This window comes from Lipophrys pholis, assembly GCF_963383615.2.
Source record: "Lipophrys pholis genome assembly, chromosome: 16".
Classification (NCBI taxonomy): Eukaryota; Metazoa; Chordata; class Actinopteri; order Blenniiformes; family Blenniidae; genus Lipophrys; species Lipophrys pholis.
The window spans coordinates 9,073,976-9,086,879 of NC_137634.1; the positions used below are offsets into that span (position 1 = coordinate 9,073,976).

The 12,904-nt window shown below is 41.9% G+C and overlaps 2 protein-coding genes across 2 annotated transcripts; one reads left to right on the forward strand and one right to left on the reverse strand.

Moving 5' to 3' along the window:
- Positions 1–66: 66 nt before the first annotated feature.
- Positions 67–5,026, reverse strand: ppm1nb (protein phosphatase, Mg2+/Mn2+ dependent, 1Nb (putative)). The gene is made up of 6 exons (XM_080482886.1): positions 4,230–5,026; positions 3,459–4,030; positions 2,017–2,134; positions 1,415–1,529; positions 1,238–1,301; positions 67–1,115 (listed from the first exon to the last, which is right to left on the reverse strand). Exons 1-6 carry the CDS (start codon positions 4,633–4,635, stop codon positions 1,098–1,100), a joined length of 1,293 nt encoding a protein of 430 aa, XP_080339012.1. The 5' UTR covers positions 4,636–5,026; the 3' UTR covers positions 67–1,097.
- Positions 5,027–6,632: 1,606 nt separating this feature from the next.
- rtn2b (reticulon 2b) lies at positions 6,633–12,289 on the forward strand. Its single transcript, XM_080482900.1, has 7 exons — positions 6,633–6,694; positions 8,484–8,691; positions 8,783–8,921; positions 9,054–9,123; positions 9,557–9,603; positions 9,728–9,786; positions 9,871–12,289. The coding sequence occupies exons 1-7, from the start codon at positions 6,682–6,684 to the stop codon at positions 9,977–9,979; spliced, it is 645 nt and encodes a 214-aa protein (XP_080339026.1). The 5' UTR covers positions 6,633–6,681; the 3' UTR covers positions 9,980–12,289.
- The last annotated feature ends 615 nt before the right edge of the window (positions 12,290–12,904 follow it).

The window sequence follows — 12,904 nt, forward strand, 5'->3', positions numbered from 1 at the left end:
TCACCCGTTTTCGTCTCATGCAGTGGCTTATTTCCATCAGTGTTAATGATTTCAAAACAGACCATTCATCAATCAAATATTCTTTATTTGTTTGAAACAATCAATATTCTTATACACAGAAAATAGCTTACTTAAATGATGTAACGACGCAGATAAAAGACTCCATTCAGACACCGACCCGTTCTGACGCTTTGTTTTTACAACTATATAAAAGATGAATAAGGCAGCACAGTACATAATACCCAGTTCATGGAAAAAATACATTTCACAGACACAAGATAATGTAGGAATATAGAGCCTATCCATGTAAAATCAGATTCATTGGTTTTCTGGTACGTATCGATTTCCTATTCAATATCAAACAATACTCCACTAAGGAGGTCTTATCTTATGAATGGTTAAAAATATGCAAAGTTAAACACTTCTTCTATTGGATCTTCAATCATTGTATTTAATGGTGAAATGTATTTTTTTCTTGATGTGTTCTGAAATAAATCCTGGATCGTTTGTTTGCCCGTCACTTCCAGCATTGAGGAAAGAATGGGGTGAATTTGTGCATTCCCATAAACTGCAAGAGTATTCACACCGACACAGCTGGATATATGTTGGCTGCATGCGAGCTTTTGGCTGGCATTAATAATGTTTCAACACATATTTCCTTCCTGAAGAAGAAAAGGCAAACATCAACTCCTTAAATAATTACGTCTTTAGATCTATTCTTAAAACATTACTCCTACATGTACTAATGATTTATCCAACAAAGATGTACAATTTCACAGTTGGTTGTTATTCAGGTTGACAGAGTGTTACTTGAATCTGTACTTTCTGTTCACTGAATAAGAGGCAGAGGTTTGTTGCTGGGTCAGAGTCTCTGAGTAGGCTTTTTTACAAAATATCCTTCTTGTACAAATATAAAGTATCAGGTATTATTAGATCTGTTTTTGCATTGCATTTCTTATGACAAGTTGCTGCTTTTTGATATGATGTAAACAAACACTTTGGTCTGTTCATCATCTCCCTTTTTGTTTTAATGAGGAAATATTCACATTGATTTCAGCTCCTTCGTGGTTCTCTGGACACAAAGTTCATTTGGTCCTCTAGGAACCTCCCAAGTCCTGGACACACACAAACACACACACACACGATAAGGAAATATCAGTGAATGTAATTAGCATAGGCGAAAGTTTAATATGTATTTCAATGATTAAAATGGGACAACAGTAGAGTTGATACTCACATCAGGTTCTGTAGGCATGTGAATTTCCCGTTGTTGGTAGTAAGCAGAAATAATACAGTTTCTCCTGTTGTACACAGAAGTAACATGGTGTCATTGAACAACACACTCAGTATATATACACAGACTGTTATACACACACACAGAGTAACACAAGAAGAGTCATTTGTGGTCACCTACTTGCTCTGTATCCCTCCACCCGGAGGCAAACCGGGGATGACAGTGGATGCGAGGACAGTGAGGACAGAGAGCAGGTCAGGCTCCTCTCCTCTGGCACACAGCTCATCATAAATCTCTGTTAGATGGTGGAAGAAAGAGGCACTCATACGAGCACATTCTGAGATTTTTTTCTACATGCACCTCAAAGAGAAAGCTTTGATATTGATAACGGATACATTTTCAAAAATGATCCACAACCACAGATGGTAGTCTGACACCAGTCTGGGCATTGGAGAGTTCAGTAAACAAGGAAAACAAAAGCACATTATTTTCAACTATTTTCAGCCATAGATAAATGTGCATTTACAATCTTTTATTTATAATGAGGAGATTTAGTGTAAATAATCATGTCATCTGTCAAACTTTGGACATTAAGGGTTCTTCACTATATTCAAATTGTATCCACAGGCCACTTAGTGTTCCTTAGTTATATTTAGTGGATAATAATTATTCATTTCAACAGCAATAAACAAGTAGTTGGAAGAAAATGAAGAAAAAGATATTTCATAATGAACTTATGCGAAAGTTCTTACATGCACATCATCTTTGCTCAGCTCACTCACCTGCCACTTTGGACTCCAGCAGGTCCTCCAGTTCGGCCTCTTGGTGTAATGCCTCTGCGGACAGCTGGGGGGCTCCAGGGAAGCACAGCAGGATGATGCTGATGTTGTCCAAGCTGCCCTGTGGAGTGAAGCAGCGTCAGCAAGGGTGAGTAATGATGGCTGACCTTACAAATGTCAACATATGAAACATTATTTAATCCCGTGAGCCTAGTTTTAGAAAGAGATCCTTTTCACCTCAAGGTTTGCCTCTCAATGTCACACTGACACAGCGAAGCATGAACACGTTAAATGGAGTGTGGAAGGAGCCCTGACATTTTGAGGTCATTGTGCACATCCAAGATGAATCTCAGTTACATAACTCAGTGGCACCATACGTGCATGTGTTTGTGTTTATGTGTTTCTAAAAAAAAACACAAGATAGATAATAGACCTGAGTTCCTATGAGTGTAATAATAGGGATTCTCTACATTTTAGTAATGGCTGACAAAACATAAGCATTGTTGACATTTCTTCCATAGTTCCCAATTTATAGTGAAAAAGTATCTGTACTGTTGTGTATAGCCTCAATAGCATTAATGGGGATGTCTCTACGGTAGCAATTATTCCCACAAACTAAGATAAGTTTAATGGTGATGTTACGGTCCAGAATTCTGTTTTCACCCTGTTCTGTGTGACAGTGGCATAAATGAGTCCCCATCGGACCCCAGAATAATCCCACATAACTCGTTCTGACATCTCAGCAGCCTATTTTAAGGTGATCTGTCAGACCCAAACAGCTGCAGCAGCAGCTAACCTCTCAACGCTTATCCATGATATTTGTTGCAGTGACCACCAGAGCTACTGTGGTTTAGAAAAATTCACTTAAAGGTAAGTATCACCAGCTGTATAGTGTAATAACATAGTGTAATATAATGTAATAACATACTCTATTTTTTTAAGTTTGTAAACATGTAAGGATAATTTGATTATCTAGTTAATTTGTGTGTGCCTTTGAAACTAGCCACAGTACAATATTAGTATCAATAATATTGAGCTTGTTCCCTTGAGTTGATTGTTCTGAATCATCATCCTACCTCCTATAGTGTAGTTTTCAGCTGCAGATACCAGCTTATATACACACTAAACATCCACAGGTTGATTCTCAAGCTCTTGTTGATTTGATTATCCACACCACATTTGTTATTCTTAATAAAAGTAAATCCTTAAGATATCGAGGGTAAGGTTAAACATATAAGAATGAATGATGTTGATTACATGTTTGTATTGGAGAAACTGCAATACCTTTAAAAACGTGTGCTTATTTTATTTAAACTCTGAAACTCTGGCTGTTTCAGATCAAGCATGAAAGAGCATTAAAAATGATGTAACTGAGTTTCACCCTGAAAAGGTGTTTTTTGTTCCGTTAAAAGGACTTGTTGTACGGAAACCTAGCGAGTTCTGACCTTGTAGAGACAGAGGTCAATAACTTGGTTGCAGACGTCTCTCAGGTCAGTGCAGACTTGCAGCCGGTTGTGGATGAAGGCGCACAGATCTTCGTTGCTGATGGTGTCCCACACGCCATCGCAGGCGAGCACCAGGAACTCATCTGCTGGTGAGCGCTCCACTACGAACACCTCCGGCTCTGGTGACACCATCTGCTGGCTCGGGGTGCGGTTCTCTGCCCCCTTGTAGCTGAAGTCGCCCAGGGCGCGGGACACTGCCAGGGAGCCGTTGATCCGTTGGAAGGACACGGAGCCGCCTGCACTCTCGATTCGCTCCTTCTCCAGGGGGCTGTAAGGTTTGTGGTCTTCGGTGGAGAAGCAAACCTGCCCAGACCGGCACAGCATGGCCCTGGAGTCCCCACAGTTGGCAAAGTAGATGTAGTAGGGCGAGATGAGTGTGGCCACCACGGTGGTGCCGCCCCTCTCCCAGCCTTCTCGACGAGCCACTGAGTGCAGGTGCCTGTCTGTTTGGAAGAAACCTTCTGTGATGGCTGCTTTTACCTTCCCTGGGTCGTCCTCTGGTCCCATTCCACCTGTCATCACAAAAAACAAAGTCAGAACACAGTCGTTTATCAAAACAGGTGCTGCAAAGACATGACGTTCGGTTGGTGTTATCGATGCCTTGTATTAGGTACAAAGATTTAAACACAACTGAGCAATAAAGGACAGTCAGTGAATTACCAGCTTCTTTGGCTTTTCTAAACATTCAGTTTACTTTGCATTTCTAATCACCTGTAGCCAGGATATGACCCAGGAGGTGCTGAGAGCAGTACTGTGCCACGTTGCTGCCTGCATGTCCGTCAAACACGGCAAACAAGCTCCAGTCAGCTAACTCTCCACCCAGCTGTGGCACGCAGTTGTGGAAGTCCTCCATGTTGGCCCTCCATCCCTGCATACTTCCCAGGGCATAGGTGAGACCCCAGCGGGCACAGCCCTCCTCTGTTAGTTTGTCCAGCACTGGCCGGTCCAGGTAGGGGCTGGGGATGACCTCCTCCTTCTCACACTTCCCTGGTGGCTCTCCTTCTGCCGCTCCCCCACGGCCCCCCTTGAAGAAGGAGCTGACCCTCTTCTCGGTCTCTTTCACCAGCTGCCGCACGAATGCAGGCATCTCCACGTTCCCCTTCCTGGCCGTCCTCATGGCTCTGACGTGCGACTGATGCCTGGAGAATCTTCTTTTGTCCCTGCCCTGGTGTTTGCGGCTGGGACGGAGGGCTGAGGCGTGGGCCTGATGATGGGCCTGTGCAGTGTCTGCGTAGCCCTGCTGCTCCAGGGCTTAGAGCATGGCTGCCTGAGCTGATGGATGTTCTCTGCGCTGGCTGCCTTCCCCCCTCTCCCTTCTCATCTCCTTCCTCTCCTCGGCTCTCCCTCTCTGGAGACTTCACTGATCAGCGTTCCTTCGTCTGCTCATTCTTCCTCTCTCCCTCTGGTCCAGTCTTCGTCTCTGTGCTGCTGTGATTTCACCTTCTCCCTCGCTTTTTCATAGCTCTTCCCTCTTTCCCCAGCTCTCCTTTCGCCTTGTTATTTTCCCTGCATCTGCTGTGATTGGCCGGCTATTTGTGTGCACCAATCCCTGCCCCGCGAGCACTGTCACTGTCATGTCTGAGCTCAGCCTCTCTTACTGTCCGCCTATCTGCGGCTCTGCCCCTCCCACGCCGTCAGTAATCTCAACCTTTGATCGGCTTGGATTATGGGTTTGCGGATTACATGAGCGTCGGCCATTTAGCACAAAGTGTGTAATAGCAGAAGACAGAGAGAAGAAGATTTATGATTATCCCTTTATACTGATTTTTCTTAAATCATTTTATAGTAAACATGATGGTAGTGTTTCTAATGTATCTAATAATAATAATAATAATAATAATAATAATAATAATGATAATAATAATACATTTGTATTTTTCAGTGGTGATAAATAGTCACAAATATATATTCTTTAACAGTGTATCTTGAATGTGCATGGTCTTTTTTCTCCATTTTGAATGATTATGCATCACAACATGTTTTACAGCTGTTGTATTTGGCATCATTCCCCCTGAACCACAGCTTAGCTCTGTGCAGTCAGCCCTGCTGACATGACCACTCTCTGTAATTCTCCTTAGACTTTGATTTAGGTGTGGACGCTCTGCCGGCCGAAGTGCTCCGACCACACAGGAAAGAATGGATGAGCTCTGATTTGTAATAACTCACAATATTGTACCAGCTATTCATCACAAACGCATGCACACACTGAGAAGAAGGTGTCTGAGCTTGTGTGTGCAGCATTAATACACCTGCAAATTTTTTATTTTTTTTTTATTTTGAAATAGCAACATGTGGACTTGCATGTTTACAAATGGTAATTTGGTAGTTTGTGTGATGTACACTATAATCGATTCTGCAGATTGCACAAACTTGACCTGCTGGGGAGATGTGCTATAAACAAATCCATAAAAAAACATTATCACACTATGACAATGTTACTAAAGATAATTTTCACTGTTTTCGAGAGGACCTACAAACGTTTCCTTGGAGTGTGTTGAGTATAATGTGTTTTGATGACGAGGTGCGTTGGCTCCAAAATGTCTTTAGAGATACCAGCAGAGAAATATGAGATGCTAGGTTCTTAAACCTAATGAGGAAATTATCCATCATTGTGATGCTTCCAAAGTGTCCTAAATGAAGCTCTTGTTCTTTTACTGTTGGTCTATGTAATTATAATGAAGCTTCATTAGAAATGTGTTAGTGCGTTATTATTACTACTACAGTACACAGCAGAGAGGCACACTCTGACATGATTGAACTTCTTATGATTCTTAATTGGTGATGAATTGGACAGATAAAGCGAATCCCCGCTAACCTGTTTGCATGTGAAGATCTCTGTGTGCAGGTTCACTGCCAACTGGTGGAGGAAGCTGAAGAGCCTCTGAAAGCTCGGGGACATGAACATGCTGATGTCTCAGGTTCCCAATTTTGAGTGTGCGTGTGTGTGTGTGTGTGTGTGTGTGTGTGTGTGTGTGTGTGTGTGTGTGTGTGTGTGTGTGTGTGTGTGTGTGAATTCAAGCAGGGTGTATCCAATACAGGATAAAATTAGGCCAGCCAGGCCTTATATTGCTGACGGAGCCGGGGTGGCCAAAAAAAGCCCGGGCGTGCGAGCCAACAGTGGGAGCGCAAGGAAGAGAGGGGAGCAAGCAGGATCACCGCAGAAATGGCCAACAAACGTAAGGAAACAAATGGTGGCAGCTTTGAGTAAACAGAAGGGGCCGGGCAGAGCTCAGCTGTCAGGTGGAGGAGAAGCACAGGGGTTTGTTATTCCCCCTGTCAGTGGGCTGGTGTGAATACTGACAGGATGGCAAGTCAACTCCTGAGTCCAGCAGATCTTTCACTGGGTGGACAGATGGACACACTCAGCTAAATCAGGAGCTTTTGCTGATTGACTGTTGTTTTGTTGTTTGTGTGACTCTTGAATTCTCAAATATGGTGATGAGTGTTTTCTTGTCAGATTTATTCTGTTTGCGATAATTCAAAATCCATTTATGTTATTTTGGATTAGATTACGCGCTGGGTTATGAGTAAGACTTTATTGGGAGATTACTTGTGTAAAGGCTTAAATATGAGTATCTCTCTTTGTGCTAGTTAGTGATTGTGTGTGTGTGTGTGTGTGCGTGTTTGGGTGTTTGCATGTGTGTGTGAAATGTTTTGTTGGCTAAGGGAGGCTAATGTGTTTTTCAGGAAAAAAAGCCCTTTATTCTGTTAATTACCTTGAAGTTAAACCTGAAATCAGAAAGTTCATGGAAAGTGGTTGAAGACTTTTAACCTAATGAAAGTTATTATTTTTTAATTAGTTAGTGTATGTGCTCTTTACATTAACAGAAACTCTAATTGAATTGTCCATGCAAATATGAGAGAAATTGATTATTTAAGGTCTTGTCACTTCAAATTATTGCTTGTTATCTTGTTGCCTCGTCGTCCTTCCTCCAGCCTCTTTCAAATACCTGAAACTCTAACAGGATCACAATATATTAACATTCATGCACATTATTGTAACTAATGCATCATGAGGTGCTTCACTGATGTGTTTCCCATTTTCCTTTAGCACCTGCAGGCTGGTTGATACACAGAGAAAACTCTCAGGAGTTATGGAATTATTATTGATAATATTTGCCACATTTTCCAAAAAATTAAATGAAACATATTTGAAGATGACTGAAAATAAATTTCTTCGATCTGCAACTGAACATCTGTCTAAAGTTCTGTACTTGCTTTTTTTTTCTCCAAATTTGGACGACTTATAGTTCAGGCTTATTCAAATAAACTCTGTGGGACAGACGGGTCCCCAGTCACTCATTGCACTGATACATCCATCAGTCTTCCAGTTTTATCCAATTCAGGGTCAGAGGGCTGGAGCTGTTACTGCTCATGTGATCTCTGACAAGCACAGAAAGATCTCATGCATTTTTATTGTGATTCAGAAACAGTGAGGCCACATTCAGTTATTATGTCCGAGTGCATCATGTTGTCCGTATGTTTGGATTGATTTTAAAACAAAATAGCATTTTTCACAAGTTTGTTGCGGCAGCTTTGCCTTTTGGAACCTTTTGATACTCACCTGCGATGATAAAGATCATCATACATGATTTTCCACGAGACTGGTTCTTGTTTTTCATAAACCACACTGAAGGACGCCCAAGAGTGATTAAAAACTGTTTTTTTCCCCCTGTGAGTTAGTTATAGGACTTTTCTCACCTTATGGTGTCAGTTTCATCTTGACATGCTAATCTAATTTACATCGATCCTTCTTCTGCATCTCAACAAAGAATTATTAAGAGGTGACGGTTAAAAACACTGTCACAGGCAAGTAAAGTAGTGTTGAAAATTAAAAAACCCTCAAAGTGCTTGATGAAGGCCTCAGTCAATGCACAGTAACCATGCTCCATTTTCCTTAAAGTCACAGATTGATTTCATCACTCCGCTGACTTGTTTCTCGTCATTGTGTGGCCTGTTTTGCAGTAGTGGAGCTTGTGTACTGGCGGAGCATAAAGAAGACTGCCGTGGTGTTCACAGGCCTGGTGATCGGCCTTGCCAGCCTCTTTCAGCTTAGCGCCATCACTGTGCTCTCCCACATCTGCCTCGGTGCCATGAGTGTCACCTTCGCCCTCCGCCTGTACTACAAACTGCTGGAGCTGCTGCGCTGGAACCCGGGCGTTCACCCCTTTCAGTGAGGCAACACTCACACCATCTGTGGATGTGTGCGTAATTCAGAGTCCATGCAATCAAAGGTCTGTGTTCGTTTGTGACTTCATCCTCAGGTCCTATCTGGATTATGACAACTCCTTGACTGATAAGGAGACGGTGATGCTGGTGGAGGAGGTGGTGCTGCTCATCGCATTCGCTGTCACAGAGTTCAAACGTCTCTTTTTCATTGACAGTGTAATGGACTCCATAAAGGTCCGAGTGTAACTCAAGTAGCAACAGATGTGGTAAAACGTGTATCAGTAAAAGCGATTTATTTCATATGTTTATGTTGGCGGCGTCCCATAGCTTCATCAGCCTTATTTATTTGTGTGCTTCTTCTTTCAGTTCGCTTTACTTCTGTATCTACTGAGCTACGTTGGCGTCCTAACCACCGGGCTGACTCTGGTGATCACTGGTGAGTTACTTTCAGGTGCCTGTTGTTCCCGACACCTCAGCACCGAGCTAATTCTCCCTGCCGGCAGGATGCTGGGCTGTCAGCGCCTACCGTTGAGACTCTTTCCCAAAAAAGAATTCATGAATCTTTCATGACGTGCCACCTCAGTGGTGAAACCCCGATTAGGATCACGCATCTAAAGACAATCGTGCGTCACGGGCATAAAGTAGATCCCTCTTGAAGCTCTTCGGCGTCCCCCACTGAAGGCCCGCTCCACAAACAATCTTTTCTTAAAAGTCCCGTGCTTCAAAACTCCAGCCATCTACTGCTAAGTACGGGTCCCAAAGAGACTCGGCAGTTTGATAAATAGTTGGAGCAGCATGCATTTAAATGAGTTTTACAAACAGTTTGTCCTGAAATACCATCAATCACCTCTATTTCCTCTGCCTCACAGCTGTGATTGCCGTTTTCTCCCTCCCTCTGCTGTACAAGAAGCAGCAGGTGAGCTTCGTTCTAATTTTTGATCGTTCAAGCTTTAACAGTGATTCACTGGCGTGCCGCTGGAGAACGAGACTCAAACTTCTCAGTGGAACAACTCTTTGACTGCTCTTGTTATCACCGACAGGTGCGGATAAGAAGGCTCGTACGAGCGGTCAGAGCTTTCGTGAGAAAAATCAGGAATATGTAAGTAACCCGCTCTTCATTTCACACCTCTCCCTGAGCTGCTGATGTCAAAATATGTGTCGTGATCCTCTTGTTTGGTTACAGGTGCAAGAATCTGTACGAGTCTGTGAGACCCCCCCCTGCCCCTGCTCCGGCCCCGAAGCCTGCAGTGGTAGCCGCACCTGCCCCGAAACCAAAAGCCAAGTCAAAGTAACTGCGCTGGTTGTACAATGGAAGCGGCCAGGAATTAGGAATTTAGGAATTTTGGAAACTGTTGTAACGGGACATCCTCTGTGGGGCCGCTGGAGGGGCAGCTCATTTCCATGTCTCCACCGCGATGCTCGTTTATGGGAGCAAGATTGAATTGATCCTGACAGCTGAAACAAAGCTGCCATTCACTCAAAGAGAGGGAGGGGAGGCACACGAGGAGGGGAATTTTATTTACCGAGTTGCTCTCCGCGGGCAGTGATTAATACAATCAGTTCACACCGTTGGAACGGCATCGAATATTACCGCTTTTTCTTTTCTCCTTTGGTAACAGGTCTATTTTTACTTGTGAGCACTGTGTTCCCTCCAACTGCAGAATTATTCATAACCAAACACTGGAGCATTATTGCTGCTTCCATTATTTAGCATCACTCATTGTTGGCTGTACAGAGTGAAAACAACATGCAAATCACTTAACATTAATCAGCACGAGCTCCGTTGCCATATTAGAAAAAGCTTTCTTAGCAGACACTCTTTTCAACTTTTATGAGACTTCTGCTCTGTTTCCATCGCGTTTAATCAGGCATTAACAAAACAATACTCTGTAAAGTTCTTACAGCTCTTTAATGATTACAGTCTGAGAATCTTCACTCTCATCGGCCACTTTAAATACATTTGGACTAATTGCTAAAGAAAATCACAACACTTTTAATTCATAAATGAGAACCTTCATTATTCACGGCCGTATTTACAGTAAACGCTCCTCCCACGACGTCTAATCACTTAGTTCAGTATCTTATTAAGAACATCACCTGCGTCATCATTTTGAGAGCAAGAAACAAATTACTGTGACAATACATCAGTGGCTGTGACTGTGATCTGTATGTATCTTATGTGGTTTGTAAAATATTTATTGCCGTTGTCAGATGCTTTGTATGGAAGTTACTGTTCGACTTGAAGAACGACTTGAAGAACAAACGTTATGAGCATGAATGAACGGAGAAAGTAGTAACCACTCAGAAACATCCAGATATACATAAAGGACGTGCGTCAGGAAGCCGTCTTCATACCAAAACTCTTCATTCTCTCTCGTCATTTAGAGAGTTCCATAAAGATATACTGCTGTAGTCAAAAAGACAAAATCACGATCATATCATCAAGGACCGTCATTGTTTGACTGACTTTTTTATGATGCAGTGTAATAATCTAATTGCCATGTCGACGTAATCTGAACCAATCAGTCTGTTTACTGATGTCTTCATGCATGTTGTTTTTTTTTTTTTAGAAATTACATTTTATTGTAATACTAGAAGAAGAATATATAGAGCTTCCAATGTCACTGTTTTGAATTGTGCTGCAAAAATTAATCGGACTTAGTTTCTACTTTTACCTGCTGCATATTTCACATGCACCTCACTCTCGTCCAGTCCTGTGACATCAGCAGTAGGACCCGGTGAATCGGGAGCACATGCAGCCATACAGAAGTTATCTTTTCACTGAGTGTTTCTTTCGTTATGCTGCCAAACCTGAGCCACTAAATTGTGAGCAGTTCTTCAGATGCAGTGTTTAACCTGTGTTCAACTTACAATGGAGCTGCACTCATAATGTCTTAATGAGCTTGAAGTATAGTATTTATTTTGTCACGCCTGTTTTGTTGGTTGTTTAGAGCTGCATTGACCCCCCCCCATTTACATAACACACTAAAACACAAAATATGTGGCTTCATGGTAATGTCATAGAGGAAACATATTAAATAACAATCTAAAATCATTATTTTCTGCCTATTTACACCTCTTAATGTTGATCATTTGTCATGGCCAATAAAAAGTTAACGTGCCTAAATTTAGGCATCATTTGCTATAGTTGTCATTTTTTTTGTCTTTTGTTTTAGGTTTCTTTCTATTGGTATTTATATATTTTTTTTAATTGTTATTTCCTGTTGTAATTTAGCGCCCCAATAAAGTTATTTACTACACATGATGAGGAGATTGTTTTGCACTCTGTGACCCCAAACTGCATCTTAATCATGTTTCTATGTTACATGTGTTAACCTTGATATAACAGGAGCTGCTGTTCTTTTTTACAGTGCATATTTCAAGTTGTGTTATTGTTGTGTAATGACAGGAGGACAGTGAGTGACTATATGAAGCTGCTCAAACCTGTTAAAATAACTTTAGTGACAAATTAATTCTCTGTGACAGACAGACAGTTATTTTCACACTCATAACAGATGAATGGGGAAAGTATTTCGATACAAACATATTTGTGGCTATTTATAGGCTGCTTTATTGCTCTTAACGAATAAAACTGACATTATAAAGAATGAAACACCCAAAGACTTGGATTATTTTATGTCTTATAGAGCTCATATGAATGGAAGTTTCACAGCCTGAAATAAATAGTGGGAAAAAGGGACTTTTCCAAAGTTTTTCTCTTGAGATGCAGACACACAATCCACAAGAGACTGCACTGCCACATGTGACCGCAAGGTGCTGCTCTTGGACAGCGCCTCCTCCCCTCATTCAAAGAGCCTGAGAGCCTGAGCAGGGACTGAACTGAACAAATCAATGATTTCTGTTTAACACTGACACCATCATTGCAGAGTGAGCTCAGGCTTTTCAAACAGGAGCACCTTGTCATCTCCTCTTAATGTCTTTTAATAAAAACGTCTTTTCACTTACTTGTGGGGAATCGTGATGAATGCAATATGACTGTGACCTTGAGATGATTTTTTTATCCTTTACCTCAAAAAATAAATAAATAAAATACCCAATGCGTGCATCAATTCAGACTCCCTCTCAAATACTCGAGTCCCTTTTCCTTTTTGTTTCCCAACAAAATGACTCAGAGCTTCCATTTCTTACAGCGTTTACTTTAAAAAGGTCATCGAACACCCGCATGTTCTGTAGAGCTGTCTGACTTTACATAGCAC